General features: G+C 36.9%; 3 protein-coding genes across 3 annotated transcripts in view; 1 reads left to right on the top strand and 2 right to left on the bottom strand.

Annotated features, from left to right (window-relative positions):
• Positions 1-18,378, top strand: part of LOC115449799 (serine/threonine-protein kinase D1) — a 151,903-nt gene that overhangs the window by 76,081 nt on the left and 57,444 nt on the right. The gene's annotated exons all lie outside the window — the stretch shown is intronic.
• On the bottom strand, positions 513-3,979 carry LOC115449779 (carboxylesterase 4A). Its single transcript, XM_030177674.2, has 5 exons — positions 3,780-3,979; positions 2,491-2,711; positions 1,545-2,249; positions 1,095-1,343; positions 513-688 (listed from the first exon to the last, which is right to left on the bottom strand). The coding sequence occupies exons 1-5, from the start codon at positions 3,939-3,941 to the stop codon at positions 520-522; spliced, it is 1,506 nt and encodes a 501-aa protein (XP_030033534.1). The 5' UTR covers positions 3,942-3,979; the 3' UTR covers positions 513-519.
• On the bottom strand, positions 6,180-17,748 carry LOC115449761 (juvenile hormone esterase). The gene is made up of 6 exons (XM_030177651.2): positions 17,624-17,748; positions 11,788-11,951; positions 10,558-10,871; positions 10,092-10,304; positions 9,074-9,877; positions 6,180-8,832 (listed from the first exon to the last, which is right to left on the bottom strand). Exons 1-6 carry the CDS (start codon positions 17,670-17,672, stop codon positions 8,655-8,657), a joined length of 1,722 nt encoding a protein of 573 aa, XP_030033511.1. The 5' UTR covers positions 17,673-17,748; the 3' UTR covers positions 6,180-8,654.

The following is an 18,378-nucleotide window of genomic DNA, read 5'->3' as shown; positions in this document are numbered from 1 at the left end:
GCGAAAACACATGACAAGATTCATGTTGTAAGTAATATAATTGAACTAGCCGCTTCCCGACTTCGCACGAGTAAAACAGTATAATATATGCTTAATTTTTTTTCTATTGTACAATACTTAAAACTATTCACATAAACAGTTAAAACTGCATGAAATCCTGTTCGGTAGTTTTTCATTTTATTGCGGTCAGACGGACGTGATGGGCGACTTTGTTTATAATATTTAAGGAAATATTTTCTGTTATACGACATTATTATTACTAACTATTTATTTTATACTAAACCCAAACTTGTGTTACGTTTGATTATTGCGAGAAGATCATTCTCTTATGATGTCGCTGCACCCGTCAAACAACATTACAATCGCTCATTAAAGGACACCTAACAGCAAAGTTGGAAAAGTCAGAAAAGCCAATTTATTTTATCCAACAATGAAATAAATCAAATACATAAATTAATATTGAAAATATGTAAGTATATTATCATCTATTAACAGATATATAAAATAAATTATGTGGATTCATTTTCTATTCCTGGAATAAAAATATACTTTATAAACATCGTCCCACATACGAGTGACCTTCGTGTGAGGAAAGTCCACCATCTTGGTTTCGGTTCCGATGTCGAAGACGCGAGGGCCGGTCGGGTCTAATGCGGTCCATGGAGTTGACTCTTTTCGGTTCGGATTCCTGGAACATGTGTGTAAATATGAAATTGTATGTTCTGAACACGGAGTCTTGTGGTATGATTGGTGCTAGCTCTACTTTATGTATTGCAATAAAAATTCAGGGGTGTGTCATTTCAGCCTACTCGATCCCGATTGTACACTGAACATCATCATTGTTTAAATAAAGATATGATTTCAGAAACTTATATTTTTTTTATTAAATGCTTCCTAAAATTAATATTACAGTTATCATTTATTTCCCTTGAGAGTAAATTACTAGTATAAAATAATAATCTCTATATTAATACAGGACACGGTCTGCCCGTGTGCAAAACTTCACCGAAATCCTTTCAGCAGTTTTAGCGCTTACTACTTTACAGATTGAAGTCTTACAGTAAAAACAAAATAGAATCTCAACAATCCCTTACAAGTATTTGACGAAGTTTGTCCAAAGTCTAACAAGGTGCTCTTGCGCCGCTCCATCGTCTCCGTCCAAGTCACTCCCGAACAAAAACGCGAGCTCGTCGGAATGTGCAGCGCCCGTCTTCTCCACACCACGTTGTGGTACTACTCCAGCGTCTCCGGAGTAAGAGAACTGGTAGAAGTATACGGGAAGACTGGAGGATGAGGCGTGGAGACGAGCGCTGCGGTAGATGTGGCTGATGAAGTACGTGTCTCTGTTTATGGTGGGTTGTATGATTTTAGTTTTCTTGTGCGTTCTTGAAAAGCCATGTAAGGTGCAAGCAGTTGACTTGACTTGTTGACTTTCGCCATATCAAAGACAGTTGTAGCTCGGGCTCTTCAATTTAACAGTTGAATCAACTGACTACATTATTGTGAAAAATATATTAATAAAAATAAAGAAGGGATTGTAATACCTGTGGTACGCTAGAAAACTTGGCAAACTGCGGTCTTTTTTAAAATACACATCTTCTATCTGTTGAGCCACTTGATTCATTTCCTTTTCGTTAATGAATTTTAGTTCTACTGGGAGAAGAACGCTGATATCTTTCGATATCTTCTCCATCACTTTGGGGTCGTTTAGTGCCGAAGCAAAGACATACGCTTCATCTGTGTTATAACCCATCATTATCGGAACTTCGTTGACTTTTCTACCGGTAAGGAGATCAATAGGTGCTTCAAACAGCAACCTTTCTTCATTCCTCAAAGATCTGTCTTCACAAATTCCAAATGGAAAATAAGACATGTCTAGTTTATTACTTTTGTCGACTAAGTCTACAATATTAGCATTCTGGAGTGTCGTGGATTCTTCATCATCACCGATCATTTTTGCGAGAGCCATGGCTCGTTGTTTCGCGTCATAATTAAAACTCCACGGGGCAAGTACGGTGCCGCTTTGGAGTATTACACCATGATATAGCCCATGGGCCATGGGGGACAGAGTTAGTGCTTCAACCATCGCTGCACCGAAGCTTTGTCCAGCTATGACTACGCTGGCCGGATTTCCTTTGAAGGCAACAATGTTGTCGCGTACCCAACGTAATGCTAGAACCACGTCTTTAACACCAGCGTTACCTGGGACTTTATCTTCAGTTAAACAAAGGAATCCCACAGGTCCCTGTCTGAAAATAAATTCTGGTATAATCATATATTCATGTTGAAGTATATTAGTCATACTATGACATTATTGTTGGTTTTATAGAGCGAAATATTAAATGATTAGCCGTGAATTGTTCGATAACGTTTTATTTTTTTACACACCACAAAATGACAAGAGAACGTCCGGACGGCGTAGTGCCGAACCAAGAAGAGAGTTGCCAGTTTAAAAATATATTTGTTTATAATAAATCTAACAATTATTACCTATGGTGAACCACGACGACAATAATATCCCTTTGAACCAGTTGCCCAGGCTTATAACCGCCACCTATCCCTGTTACCCACACCAGGACCGGCCAAGGAACCGAACCTACATTGGGTACATGAATATCTAGCTGTAGACAATCTTCCAATGAAGATGTTGGCGAGCAACGAGAATCGTGAGGTTCTCGGATGCCATGCCAAAAAGGGGCGAGGCCGGCTTTCTGCGGATATAGAGGTTTATTAGTATATCTTGATGATCTTTACGCGAATTTTAAACATTTAAATAAAACTATTTTTCTGATTATTAATTTTATTTAAATAATAATGTATAAAAACTGCGATAAAATCTGAAATATAGTTTTATTTCTATGTTTAGTATACTTTTTTATTATTGTGGTGGCACAATTGACATACAGCGCCATCTTGTCATCATCACTAGCATTACAAGATGAAAAAGCCAAGTAGGAGACGTAGCGCTCATTTGTCAAAGTGATAGACAGTTTTGATGTAACGCCCAATAATAACACTAGATGGCAATAAACCATTCTAAGTTGCGGTAGCAGAATTTACGTTGCGCGCAGAATATATTCCAACATCAAATGACGACTGTTGTGTGAGCCGCGTTCGGTCAGCCGCAATATCTGCCTGATTGAAGATCTTCTCTTCCAAAGAGGAACATATAACAAATAAACACATATCCATCTGTTCGACTACAGCGGCGACACTCGTTCGCCGCAGAAACATGTAAGTGACTCACCTGATGGTAAGCGACCGCCGCGCCACCGCCAAAAAACATCGAAATGCAACACGTGTTATTAATAACTAGCTTTTTCCCGCGACTCCGCCCGCGTGAAAATGTTTTACCGGGATAAAGTTTTCCGTTAAAAAAGTCACGCTATATATTTTCCCGGGAGAGAAACTTTAATCGTTTACTGAGCGCAGACAACGGAAGTTCTCAAAAGTAAACAATTTACCCCGTTTTTGCAACAATTTTCATTACTGCAGCGCTCGTATTGATCATAGCGTGATGATATATAACCTTCCACGATCAAAGGGCTATCCAACACAGTAGTTCCTGAGATTAGCGCGTTCAAACAAACAAACAAACTCTTCAGCTTTATATAATAGTATAGATTATATGTGGCAAATATGAATTTAATTACAATATCCGATGAAGTAATACTATTTTTCTTTTTTGTAAAATCTTATCGCTGACTAGTTCCTAAAGTAATGGCGATTTCAGATCAGTATTGACAAAGTTGCTTTAAATTATAATGATTTCTATTTACCTTAAATCTGCCGTTATTTCGTGGTACAGTCGCGTAGGGGATGCCGGTATAGGACGTATACCCATCGTGTTCCTCACCGCGCAGCATACCCTGGACGGTGACCAACACGTCAGCTCTCGTCATGCACACCAAATATAGTAAAACTTGTAACTTTGCGAACATGGTGACGTCTGAAAGAGCCAAATTTTTATTTTATTTGCCACAATATTTAATTTATTTATATCATTTCCATATTGAGTAGTAAAATGTGCGTAAATATTTTTTGTGCTCCTTTAATTTTTTTAAATAGTCCGTCACTCCGATGTGTGTATATTTTTGTAATAAGGAATTTGATTTTAGATACACACCGCGACCCGTAGTTTGTTTGTTGCAGATTGCATGGATTTTCCCGTAATAACATCACGCATGTCTCTTGTTAGTGCGTTTTCTATTTTGCGTTAGAAAATTATGGATCGTTATTATTATTTCATGTTAACTGTAAGTAACGTGATCTCTATTACGAGTTGATGGGAAGGTCTCATTCCTTGACTTAGTCTTATTTCACTCCAAAGTGAAATAAGACTAAGACTTAATTTTTATGCGTAACTTTAGCGACCGCCTAGAAACTTCTCTAGTTAGTCGCATACAAAAACAAAACAGGGATCACGCCTTCTGCCTTTACGTTCGGCGGCAGAAGTACAACTACCCACCCAATTTTCGCCACATATATACTAGCATATGGGGCGATAAGGGACGAACCTATCAACATGTCGGTAATAAATTTCAGACTCTAGGCTGATCGTCATGATTATCATCGGCCACAGGGTGTCCACTGCCGAACATGAACCACCCCCCACCCCAAAGATTTCCAGATCGACCTATTGGAAGCAAAAAAACCCAATAGCTTTACCCGACTCCGAATTCGAACCCGGGACTTTAAAGGGGTGGTCGTACCGCGCATGCAATAACAAACTGAGCATCACCGAGACAGTCACTGAGTTAGTCGATTAATCAACGGTATAATATCATAAACTTCTTAACATGTAGGCTAATGTACATATTTAGTAGTGGGTTTAAATATTACGAAGTCAAGTAAAACTCAATTTGCAAAACACGTATTTGCATATTATAGCAATGTCCATAGATGTCGATCAGCACTGAACAGTTCATTCACGGTGCCTGGTGACACGCCATGCTGATTACGCCATGATTACGCAGCGTGGTGAAATCAGATGCTCCCCATTCATACACTTTTACTATCAACCGTTATGGTTATTATTCATTCACATTTCTACATAACGACGGAATTATCTACATATATCTTCATTGATCTGAGCGTACGTCCGCAATAAAAGTTTACATTAAAAATAAAACTATTTTACGCTTTATCGCGGTTTTTAATATTATATTTTTTTTACGTTTCGAAGAATTTGCAGTCTTCGGTGGCCAAGGTGGTGACCGCGAAGATAAAATCCGAAAAATAGTTTTATTTTAATGTTAACATATAAGTTATTTTTTAAGACGATTTCGTAGCTTCAATAACAATATCGTAATCGAACGTTTCTATTTGGTTGCGATAAATGCGTGATTTGAATATGTATGGAGAGTTTACTTGAGTTTATCCTGTCTCATTTTGTTACTAAATATTTATATCTTATAGTTTTCGATAAGATCTCCGTAAATTAATTCTAAAGGTTTTATTTGTATGTCAAGATCTATACAGTAAGACTCATTTGCATTGATTCTTAGTGTCCGCATTCGGGGTGCGGGCAGCGGGTGATTCTGTTCACGCTTGCCACAGGACCACGTGCGGAAACCATTTTTATTAATTAACAGAGTCCGCGTGCAGGATGTTTCATATTTACGATATATGATTTGCGGAATCATTTAGTACGTGTTTCATCAAAAGGCCAGGAATAATGAGCTATTTCCTTGTACGCATTTTCTCTGGTATCTTGATTTTTATTTACGTGCGGTACTCATTTTCATTAGTTGTTATCCCGTGTTCGAGAACACCTCACAGGCAGGATAACCACTGAGTTAACCAGTGAAAATAAATCATAACATTAGTTATTTATGATCGTTAGCTGATCTGTTGTAAAAAATAATTATTGTAAAAAAGGAAAAAGCGCCTTTGTTAATTTGTTGCTATCTGATATAAGCAAAAACAAGTTTAAAGTTGTTTAAATTAGAAATACGATTTTCTTGAACTCTGTTGAAATGTGAACCTAGCATCTGTGTTATGTTACGTTAACTGCTCCTTAAATCAAGGGGAATTACACGGGACCAAATAACAAGCTATTTATTCTATATTGTTTCAAAATAACAAAAAATGCCTCAAGTTTTGTTTTCAGCTAGGAATCTAAAGTAATTATATTGTAAGAAGGGTAAAACGTTTATAAGCTAAATAAAAATACTAAATATACTTTGTTATAATATATTTATTATTTACATCTAAAATATATTGGTAATATAAGCTCACCGGCTTATTATTAAAACATGTTTATCAGTACGTGTGACATTCTAGTTTAGTTTAATATAAATGCTATTATTTTTAAGATAGTTTCCACTATTATTACGTACAATTATTGAAATCACAATCATACAAAAGACAATTATTCAGTATGTCACATATCAAATCCTATTATTACGAATATTGACAAATGTTTATGGCGTCCTAAGCCTGTACACTTTAATTTTAATATTTAAATACAAACAGGGTATGACATTACAGTTCACGAAATATATAGGTAAATATGTCACGTATTACATTATAGTATATATAAAGTTACATGGTAACTTATTTAGACATGTTTGTTTATGATTTAGCGTGATTACACTAGAGCAGGTTGTAAATTAATGCTGTTCCAATATTGTGTATCAACTAGTCACATTGCGTTCTTAAGAGGTAGCCATTCAACAGATCTACCTTATTTGGTTGTAATGGTCTTGCGAAGAGCTACCACGGCAGGTATTTTATCATACTGCGTATGCTACCAACGAAATATAAGTAAACTGCAAAGTTTTTACACTAACTGTATATATGTCACCATTGCGTAATAAACACCCCATGCTTTTAAAAGCATATAATTTGGCACAGGAGTTGTTCCAGCGTAGGCACACTGAGAATTTTTGAAAACTCATCCCTACCTAATATTTACATATTCAAACTCATAAATTGATATGTATTTTTTACTGTACTAGCAATTTGAACTAAAAAGAACTAAATGAAACGGGCACTGCGCCATTCTGGGGTATTAGTTAAATGATGATTAATGGGTCATAACACCAATATCTCAAGTAGAGACTAGAGACCTAACTGCAATGCAACGCAGTGCTTCGAAATTCAAAGTGTTTCGTAGTGTAGCTACTATTCATGTGCAATTGTGCCGCTTACGAGCAGGGGAGCAGCTGTGTCATTTATTTATATAAAACATTACTTAAAATTACACAATTTCATGACACGAATTGAAGTAAATATTGTACACATGTTCAGAATAGTGTAAATTTTATTTCGCATCATTTCCCGCATGTTTAAAACTGATTGTTCAGAAACATCTAAATCATAATTAACTAGTAACGATAAACGGACGCGAGCATACATGCTTATTATATAGCGAACGTTACAAATATGAAATTGGTATTGGCCCAGAGAACGTATCAAAATTACTTTATGATGATCATAATTTAATTCAGCAGCAACTAATAAATATTTTTTATTCAATTACTAATATAATAAATGCTTCCCCTGTTTGTTAAAGTTTCATAACACTATATTAAGTTAGTATAAAAATCCCTAACCTAATTTCTAAGTCATTCGCGAAAAAATAATAAGCAAATAAATTGTATTATTTTATTACATTTCTATATCTAGGAAGTTAATTGTCATGTTGAGAGTATAACCGTGTCAAAATATAGGCGATGATCGAGTTACAGTATTCTGACAAACAGCGATCTTATGTTTTGAAGTATTTATAGATTTAATTATGTGTTAATGTCGATTGCACAATATTAATATTTTAAAACACATTCGCTAAATGCGCAATAGATCCGTAATTATTTATGTAAATACGAAACTTATTGCTTTTTTAATGCAGAAATGACGGGGAATTGCCGTGATATGTTTTCAAACTACGACGCGCTGATATTAGTCTTCAATATTATAAAATAAAACATGTCTAATGTTTAAACAAACTAATCTGTTTTTACGTACATTTTGTTAAAACTTATGTGCATGTTATCGTAAAAGAAATTCAATGCATATGGATTAAAGTTGATTTTGATGTAATCTGCACCATAGTCGTGAAATATCGAGTTAAAGATTTGCACACATATCAGACATATTCTATTAAAATATTATATATATCGGCCCTTAACAAAGTGCGCGAATATTTACAATAAAACAAATACCTATAATATACATTTATGTACAAAATTATAATACATTTTCATACACCGTTACCTAATCAGTCCGAAAAATATTTTAACCTAATAATTACACACTAAAAAGGTTCATCTACATAGTTGCAGCTTGGTTTGAAGGCGTTCTATGTTATATTAAAGTCTATGTTACTATGAATAACGCCATTGGTACCGGCATTACCGGAAACAATTGAAAAGCTTTAAAAAGCTCCCGTATATACACTCAAAAGTCTTTAACCATTAAGCAAACAGCAACGGACCGGAGCTGCTACAGAGTCACACCATTGAAAGGTGTAATAAGTATGCATGACGCTACATTGCACAACACGCGAAATAAATTTTAAAATATCACGCATTAACTTAGTCAACCGATACCTGTTTGCCATAGCTGCAACCGTCAACTCATACAATGATGCCAACGCGCTCCACACATCCACGGCATTTTAAACCCACACATCGTAAGTCCACAACCGTCTATTTGATGCAATACGAAGTGCCGTTCCAGTTGTAAATGCTGTCGAAGAAATCCAACATGTCTCTCTGTTCACTGTGTGGCTTCACGTTCTGGTACACGTCGGGTGTGTCGATGTCCTGATACCTCAGATTGTCTGCTCGCACCTCCGGCCACAGCTTGGCATCGGTCACTGGGTTGCTGCAATTACAACATTTTGGTAAGGGTAAAACTGGAAATAAAACGTGGCATAAAGGTTATTTGCGTAACGTAAAAATTGGCACTGACGCCCTCGTTCAAATAAAATACAAAAAATAATTATTCGTTAAAACAAAAATAATTCCTGTAAATTTTATTTGATGTGACATGGTATTATGAATATAAATCCAATAATCACGCACGAAAAATGAAATTAAGGAGTAAAATGTATATTACAAATTACCTGTATTTCATAAAATTTGTGATGAACGACGTCATCCAGTACTTCATATGGTCGTCTTTGTCATGCGGTGGGAACGATGCGTGGCCACCCAACATCGAGTTGGTTCTGAACACGTACGTCAAGTCTTCTATATGGCCAGCTCCTTCGAAATTCAGGTGGTTCACATCCCTAAAGACACTGTAGTCCCCGTCGAATGAAAATTGGTAAAGGTACACCGGCGCTCCGTTACTGCGGGCTCTCTTAATTGCCAAACTAATCGCTGGATACATGAAATAACTGTCGGTGCAAAGTTCTATGTATCCTTCCATGTCTACTGAATTTTTAAAATACTTCTCGTGCATCGCTTTCGTTATTTCAGCAACCGTGTCGGGAGCACTCGAGAAGAGAACGGAAAGAGGCACGAGTATTCCAGGGTTCTCCTTTATTTTGCTGACTATATCTATCTGCTCAAATCGCCTTCTGAATATTTCGCACTCGGCATCAGTAAACCCAATTATCAAGGGTATGTGTTTCCCTCGACCTTTGGCTATCAACTGCTCTGGATCTTCATCTAAAATAGTTGTGACACCGTTTATTGGAGATTCTACCACTGGGAAGAAAGTGGTGAGTCCAAACTGTTCCAGCAGGAAGCGATTGGCTTCGTTGAGTTTTTCGGCTGGCATTTCTATGAGTTTCTGGTGGATTTCCTCAGGGTCTGTGGCTGTGATGCCCATATTCGTAACGAAGAGTTTATTTATATATTGAGCGAATACCGGGTTCGTGGTAAAGAAAGCAGATGAACTGGTACCACTCATTAAAATTGCTCTGAAAAGCATAAAACAAACGTTATTTTTATTTTCTCTATTTAAATCAGTAGACAAGCGTTTGACCTTTGGGCAATAAATATTGAAAATGTTCTATTTTTCATTTCAAAGCAGGTATTTTGAACGTGTTTTGTCTGATCTCAACGGGATATCAACCAGTAGTAAATTCTTTTCATATATTGGGTCTATGCGAATGAATTTATAAATATTCGTACCTCCTAAACAATCCGTCAGCCGCCTTGGACAGAGAGAGTATGTGAGTTGCAGCAGCGCCGGCGCTCTGGCCCATGAGGGTGACGTCGTCGGGTCTCCCTCCGAAGAAATGCGCGTTACGCTGCACCCACTTGAGGAGCGTCACCATGTCGCGCAGGCCGGCATTGCCCGGCACGCTTGTAGAGTTCAGCGACAGGAAACCGTACACGTTCAGCCTGTAACACAAATACACAATGCCATATTATTATACACACTTTAAGTGATAATAACATAATTGATGAATTCATGTTTAATTACAATTTCTAATCAATAATAATTATCATTTCGACATGGGATCACTATTCTAACATCGGAATTTTTATTCAAAGACAAATCCAAAATAAAATGTTTTATGGGAACAATTGCAATCCGTAAACGATGAAGCAAAAATAAAATAAAAAATAGACTATTTATACTATATAAACGTACCTGTAGTTAAACGTGATGACAATGACATCCTTGCTGACGAGATACTCGGGCCCGTGCAGATCACTGTCGCCGGAGCCGAACGCGAAGCCGCCTCCGTGGATGAACACCAGCACGGGCAAGCCGGCGAACCGGTTCTTATCTGTCGCGTCCCTGGGCAGCGCGTAATACGGCACATGTATGTTTGCGTGGATACACGCCTCACTCATGCCCCGAGGTCTCATGATGCGTCCGTACAGCACGTCCGTCTGCTGGCACACGGGGCCCTCCTGCGTCGCGTCCAGCTCGTCTTGCCACGGCTCTAACGGTTGAAGCTCCTGAAATATGTATGATGCGGTGTAAATATAAGGCAGTGTATTTTGGATTTTATCTATACATATTATGAAACAAAGTCCCCAAAAGCTGTGCCTGTATGTGATCGATTTACTCAAAATCTACTGAACGGATCTTTAAGAAATTTTGTATGGAGGTAGTTTAAGACCATGGGAAGCTTTCTATCCTATTCGGGAAAATATATAGCGGGACTTTTATCCCGGAAAACTCCTTAACGCGAGCGAAGCCGCGAGCAAAAGCTACTTGAATTATATGCTATAATATATTGTACAAAAAAATGAGTTTCAATGTTGTGCAATAGCAGCGACGATATTGCAATAGTTGTTCATCACCATTATTATAATGTATTATACGTCGATATTATAAATTAAAAATTTATTATCCGTAGACCTTGAAAAATCGGCTTTTTTTAGGCTCCATTAGTTAGTTCACTGGCGTTGAAGTGTTCACGCAAAAAAGTAATTATTAACGTTATATAATAATGGATTTGCTACGCAGACTCCAAGGGTGAAGATGTCGCCCACTAATTTAAAAATTAAATTGAAATCCTTGCAAAACATACTTCTACTTAGTATTCATGTAAATTGCGCATAATAAACTTACACTGTGCAATGTACAATCAGCAACAAAACTAACTGAACAATTTCAAAACCTTTCTACATATTAAACTCACATTAAATTAATCCTTAGAAGTTTATTTTACTAAATAATAAACGATTTTTTATTACAACACGTAAGTTTTAAGGCGATTTGAATTTTTAACATTTGTTCAATTACTTTTGCGGCTGACTGTACATAGTTGTAACTGCAAAACTTTGTTGATGCCAGAATAACAGAGTACCCATTACCATGAAAAATTGTAGTTGACCTTACAGTAAAATTCATTAGTAGTATTCTCACCTTAAACCTAAGTTCTCCAAGAGGTTGTTTCGCGTAAGGCACGCCGCGGAAGCTGGCGTAAGACTTGTTGCCCTCCGCTCTGCGCTTGAGACCGCGGATCCATCCCGACTCGGTCCTCACCACCACCTCCTCCGTGCTAGGGATGCGTGCGCTTAGCTCGCTCACTGAAAACAGATATTTCATTCTACATTACCTCCGCCACTGCAAATGTCACGTGGCACCAAATGGGAGCAAACGAAAAAGTCCCAGCTTTAAACATTTTCTTTAGTAAGATATTAACAAAGTGAACTTAAGGAAAAGGTCCTTAGCCAAGACACCGCGCTAAGCCGCTTGTATAGCGCGAGGCCTCGGGCAGTTGGCCGATTCGACCTTCCTCCCCTAAACGCCACCACTAGTAACATCACCCCTATATACGCGAACGGATACACAAATGAACATTTTTGGTGTGCCCATGAATAATAAAATTTTAAACATTCATCTCATTGTTATACTTTTTATTTTATACGGCTTAATGACCCCACCTGCACCTGATGGTAAGTGGAGTGGAGTCCAATAGAATGTCGACTGACGAGAGATGATTACTCCACGGCAGTCGACTCAATTCTGCCGGTCTGTTCGAAACGGATATACACGGGCTGATCCCGAAATGCGACACACTTACGTAGGCCATTATGACGAGTTTTAACACTTTGTGTATGGGAGTCGCTATCCGGCCGGATATAAATTACATCCTACCACCAACAAATGTTTTTAAATAAATATTACGCGCTATATGAATATTTTAACGTAACTAAAAACATGTTATGTCATAAACGAAGAGTTATGCTCAACATAAAACTAGTTTGAAATATTTTTTCTAAATATTTGGCAGCTTAGTAACAGGTTGAACGGGTTTGCTCGCGTCATAGCACTTCCTACCTACCACATTGAACGCTCACCGTGAAGGACAAGTACATGTTTACTACGTGCTAACTTTGTTGCGTACTTTGTGTGGGATCATGGCATAGAATTTATGACATTTTGACTTGGTGGATACTTATTTCATCGCAAACAACGTTAAATGGTTGGCATAAAATCAAAATCAAACTGGCGCTTATTTTGTAAAGAAATTAGAAATAGCTTCTTGACTTGACTTCAAACTCCATACCAATCCACAGTCATTCATAATACCAACGAAGCGATATAATACATTAAAATTAATAATTAACTATTGCACATGTCGTTCACTCCGCAACGGCGCCAACACCGCGGGGCGACTGGTTGAACTGGTTGTTACCAAATTGCATTATGCATTCGTGACGAGTGACGGCACGGACCTATCCCAAACCGTTTGGTGTAAGACAGCTTTCACCTTGACTTATGTTACGTGCACATATTACTTGTGGTAAAAGCAAACGACGAATCTTAACTGTTTCGAAGCTGCGTAACTTCCAATAACAGCTTTGTTGTTGCATTTCGTGCGATTACTGACATCTAGGAAAGCGAAAATACAATCTCATTCCTTTCCCTAAAGGTACGCTCACTATTCAGGGATGTTCAGGGACAAGAGACACTTTACTGTTGATGTTGTGATCTGAGGTTATTACCTCAGATATATCATAAGGTATCGGTGGCGAAGAGTGACATTTTTCGAAGGGGAACCCGACCCAACATTTAGGTACCAATATCCTTAAAAGCGAGCCAAATCGTTCTAATGATAAATACATTTCACATACTTAAATTAAGAAAGTCAAGCCGACAAGAATGGGTTATATGGGCCCTTCGCCACTATAAGGTATTCCTTATGGTAGCCCGAAGCTGCCTCTAATACGTTTACGAAGGCTACCATAGGGTTTTAACCAGTACGCCGCTATACCAGGCCGGCTTCGGCTCCAGGGAATAACGCGGAGTCTTAACGCGAATTCCCCCAGCAATAGTCACTAGCCTGGTTAATTTACGTGCTCATTTACCGCACTTCGGTTCATTGGGATTATCAACTATATTTCAATGGTTTTAAAATAAGTATAAATATATGGTGAGCATGGATTTATCACTTTCCATTAGGATGGGCAACGCCATATATACATATCCAAAAAGGATGGTCACGTGTTACTAGTCCACCCACGGTATTTTAATTACCAATGCCATAACACGAGCTTAACCATATCGCCATATCGAGCATCGTGTTGCCTAAATGAGAAACATCTCCCACGTATTCGTTGCTAGATTTGCTAGTTCACACCGCCTATACCCAAAACCATAAATAAATATGCAAAAACTCCCGGTATAATAGCCTCACTGTGTGAGTACATTTCCGGAATAAAAAATGTATAATTATTTATGTTGGAATATTTGTTGACTATCCGCACATAAATAAAAGTTTCTGTATAGCTTTGGTTCTGATTTAATTAACTTGTGAATATATCGTATCCATGTGAACACTGACAGAAACTAGTTAGGCGGAATTTAAAAAAATAATTTTTAATATGATTAACAATGTTTTTAAATTAATTAAATTTAATATTTTTTTCTGTTCCTTTCAAAAGTATGTGCGCGAGAATGGTTACGCATCGGAGAGGACATTACGTTCGTACGTAGCCGGTGTAGTTAGAGGTCATTTACAGATCAAAATTGCAATTTTATAAGCTTTTTTAAAAATACATAACATAGAAAAGCGCGTTACTACAAGTTTTATAATGCGTAGAGCGCGTTGATGTCGTAGCAATATTCGTAGCACAATGGTAGAGCTACGCCACGCAGGGCGTTGCTACGAACATTTTCTTAACATTACTAATTGATATAATATTATTATATTGTTGATGTCCATTGATATTTAACTGTCACTTACTTTTCTCAGGTAAAATCTTCAGCTGATATTGGGTAAGCTTATTCAAATATTTTTAAGTAAATCCTGAATCATGGATAAGTTAAAAAAGAATAAATCTGTCGTTAAAACCAAACGATTAAAAATGTTACAGCATCGAACCAGGTTCACTTACTTCGTTTATATTTTACCAGCTTTGTTACAAAACCAAATCATTTTCTTTTGAGCTTTTTTATAGTGTTAATGATCTTATTAAAATTTACATAATGTTTGGATGTGGGCTAAAATCTATTCGGAAAATAATAAAAACTAAAAAATCTAATAATAAGCGTGTGACTAGCAGTGGCGAAACGTCCATCCAACCCGATTCCTACCGACTTCCCTTTAAGGTTTATTTACGTTTGTCTTAGTTTTTGTTTTCTATTAAAATGGCAGCGATATGTTAACAAATGCAGATTTTTTTTCATCGGGTTACCTTTTGAAAAATTTCACCCTTCGCCACTGGTGACTAGTATGGGACAGTTGAAACATTCCTTCGAATAAAAAAAAATAATATGAATTTTTAGTAGAAACAAATTTCACCATTTAGTGAAATTTGTTATTTTGTTGTTGTTGAGTATTTACTCATAATTACAAAATGAACTAATTCAGTGATTTAATATTGAACGCATGTCACGTGCGCGTCTCAGCAGTGTTTCCATACAACCTCGACTGCCCCGCTCGACACTCGGTAACAAAAATTATCTACAGCTTCAAATTAAAGTGTACAGCTGCACCGCACCGCTCACGTGCTCGCATGGTGTGTCGACCGCACTGCACCGGTACAAAAAACCTGTGTTTATTATTAATATGACATATATATTATATGACATAAATACATTGAACACGTGTAACTCGATATCGTTGTTTATAATAATATTGTTATCTAACTAACCTCGGTGCGTGGCAGCCGCACTCGCTGCGGGCGCGGTGTGATGATATAATTATTGCATTTTTGTTTATAGTGATAGGTATGACGTAGAGACGGAACAGTATAATTCGCGGGTTCGATTTCCGTTCAGGAGTGATGTGTGTTTTTGTTAGATGGTATGGGGTCGAAGGGAGCTTCTTGGTGCTCACGACACGATTTAACGGACGCTGGTATGAAGACTGCGGGCTCGAATCGGGACAATTTACGTAATACAATGACTGTCATTATATTGTTTGTTTCTAAACCTGTAGGAGTGATACCTATACTTCATCCGTGCGAATAAATGTGAAAGAAAATATCCCATCGTAGACTTGAAATTAAATTGAACGTCTTCTGTTACTATGATTCGTGATATCAGCTTATTTAGTGGTAGTGTTTTACCCGGTGGCGTGGCAAATCTTAGGATCGAATTTACAATAAATATGTCTTCAGATCGCATCGTATTCTAAAATAGCGATGCTAAATTTTACGGTTAAGACAATTTTTTCAAAGCTTACTTCGATATTAGGTCTTAACACCTAATTGTCGGAGAACTTGTAAAATATAAATATAAATCACAATAAAAACACGCTGAAAAACTTAAGCAAACTGTCGCACCTGAGAATTGAACCAAGGTACAAAGGCGACATATCATACTGTCGCTAAACAAATACTGTCATCTTAGTACCGGTTAATGTCAATGTTAATTAATTTAGATTGAGTATTTAATGATATTCACTAAACTCGTCTCAGCTATTGATAACAAGCAATCAGCGTTTATTTGATGTTAAAGGTTTTAGTCTATATTCGGAGCAGACTCATTTAAAGATATCTTTAGTGCCAACATTTAATCTAGTTACGTCAGATTTATTACAGATTAAATATATGCTCTTTTTATTTAAAAACACGAAATACGTGAATACAAACAAAATAATTCAACTTGTTTGTATTATCGCAAAAATATTAACAGAGGCATTTTTACTAATTGTATAGGTTATTTCGTCGCTAATAATTTAGCTGGCTGAGAGCTTTGCTTCTTGGAAGTTAGTCAATGAACTTAGACGTAATCGTAAAATATAATTTAGTGCTTATTATTATAATATTATACAGTTTGTAACGAAATGTTTCATGTAAATAATTCTACGTAGTAACAGCTGAAATTAGAGTTATGAGTTGTTAACTACCCGGGAATCGAAGATTGTACTATTAAGTTATTATAACTGATATCCCATAAACAGATTTTTTCGCTGTAGATGTTTCAATCAAATTTCAAATTCCAATTCGATACACTTCGGTTCGAATGTTATTAACTGTAGTAAAGTTATGTTAATATTTTATCATCTGTCCACTCGACATTGGCAAAATCACCAAGGACTGTGTGGAGCTATTTTAAAAAAAAGAAGCAAATACTAAAAGGACGGTGTTAATTTACTAGTCAGTTAAAGAAACAATAAAATAATGCATAGTTCTTTAAGATTGTTAACTTTCATCAAAACAATAAATGTTAATAAAGCAATTATAATCAATTTACGTCCAGGCGAATTTTGTTCGTGAAGCTTTTTTTTATTTTGTTACTAAATAACTAATAAACAATAGTTAATTTAAAACATTATTCCCTTATAATAGATTCTCATCGGATGAAAAGCATTGATGTAATAAACTAAAAGTGATAATATGTCACCTTTGAAGTCTCGCGGGTATCAGCAAAAAGTTAAGGTGACACGGAGCGGTAAAAACAGATTACAATGAATAAGTAAACGACAATATTGTTTAGGTCATAATCTGTGCATACAAAAAAACCGAAAAACAGGAAAAACTCTATTATACAGTTTATTTTGCAAAAAATTTATAATTCCGAAATATTTTTCAGCTCTTTCTTAAAATGGTAATTCAAATGAACATTTTCGAAATGTGTGAAATTAAACTACGTTTAACTATCAACAAACTTCGAAATTAAACTGCCCTCCACTAATATAAAACCGTCCACTCAAAATCCATCCGTCCAAACCTGAAAATACGAGTGTAAATAAATGGCACTGATGACGAGCTTCCACTCAGCACAGTCACTAGCACGGCGCACTCACCGCAGAGCAAAGCCAGTACGTAGTAGCACACTAGTCGCCGCGCGTCCATGTCTACTGGCGCCCGCTCTCACACTGAGCGGAGTCGCGCGCTGCCGCCTATATAAACCGGGCTCGGCCACGGTGTGGCTATACTGAAAATTCGATACGAAGTTCGAAATTAAGTTCGCACGCAACATGTATGGCGCAATAGTTACAGATAACCAAATAAATATTATATCAGCCATGTTTGCAGGACATCGTCCGTCTGGATAGTAGGCGCAAACAATTCCTGGAATAGAGACTGCAATTATGTAGGACGCCCTGCTGAATTATGGTCAGACCACTTGAAAAAGGCGGCGGGTAACGGAGAGGTGTCTGTCGGCAGCTCAATACCGATATTAGCACTCCCATGGGAAGGCCTACGTTTAGCAGTGAAGAGCTGATTAATTAACTTCAATAAATATTGATTAGAGTTTATAATATTGTATAATTTTCTTCATTGCCGTTGTGATTTTTAAACATTAATAAAATATGTATGTTAGTAATATCAGATATCTCAGTTACATATCTTAGAATTAAAATGCGACGAAAATGTCACGAATTTATTAACCATATAATTAATTCATTAAATATTATTATATATCTAGTAGCTCTTAACTTCTCAAGTTATAACTTAACTGCGCTATTCATAAATAACGAGATACGGTCCAAATGTTAGGTATATTGAGCCAGAGTGTTTTCACATCCAATTCGGCGACCGCTACCGAGCTAGCAAC

This window comes from Manduca sexta, chromosome 13, assembly GCF_014839805.1.
Source record: "Manduca sexta isolate Smith_Timp_Sample1 chromosome 13, JHU_Msex_v1.0, whole genome shotgun sequence".
Classification (NCBI taxonomy): Eukaryota; Metazoa; Arthropoda; class Insecta; order Lepidoptera; family Sphingidae; genus Manduca; species Manduca sexta.
This window is presented reverse-complemented; position numbering and strand designations above follow the sequence as displayed.

What these genes read in the sequence shown, in the direction of transcription:
- LOC115449779 (XM_030177674.2), bottom strand. Translation starts at nt 3,941, where the DNA reads ATGTTCGCAAAGTTACAAGTTTTACTATATTTGGTGTGCATGACGAGA. An exon ending in AGTTTTCTAGCGTACCACAG is followed by an intron (nt 1,344 to 1,544) that starts GTATTACAATCC and finishes CACCATAAACAG; the next exon opens with AGACACGTACTTCATCAGCC. An exon ending in ACAAACTTCGTCAAATACTT is followed by an intron (nt 689 to 1,094) that starts GTAAGGGATTGT and finishes CACATGTTCCAG; the next exon opens with GAATCCGAACCGAAAAGAGT.
- LOC115449761 (XM_030177651.2), bottom strand. Translation starts at nt 17,672, where the DNA reads ATGGACGCGCGGCGACTAGTGTGCTACTACGTACTGGCTTTGCTCTGC. An exon ending in TTGGAGAACTTAGGTTTAAG is followed by an intron (nt 10,872 to 11,787) that starts GTGAGAATACTA and finishes TACATATTTCAG; the next exon opens with GAGCTTCAACCGTTAGAGCC. An exon ending in GTCATCACGTTTAACTACAG is followed by an intron (nt 10,305 to 10,557) that starts GTACGTTTATAT and finishes TTTGTGTTACAG; the next exon opens with GCTGAACGTGTACGGTTTCC.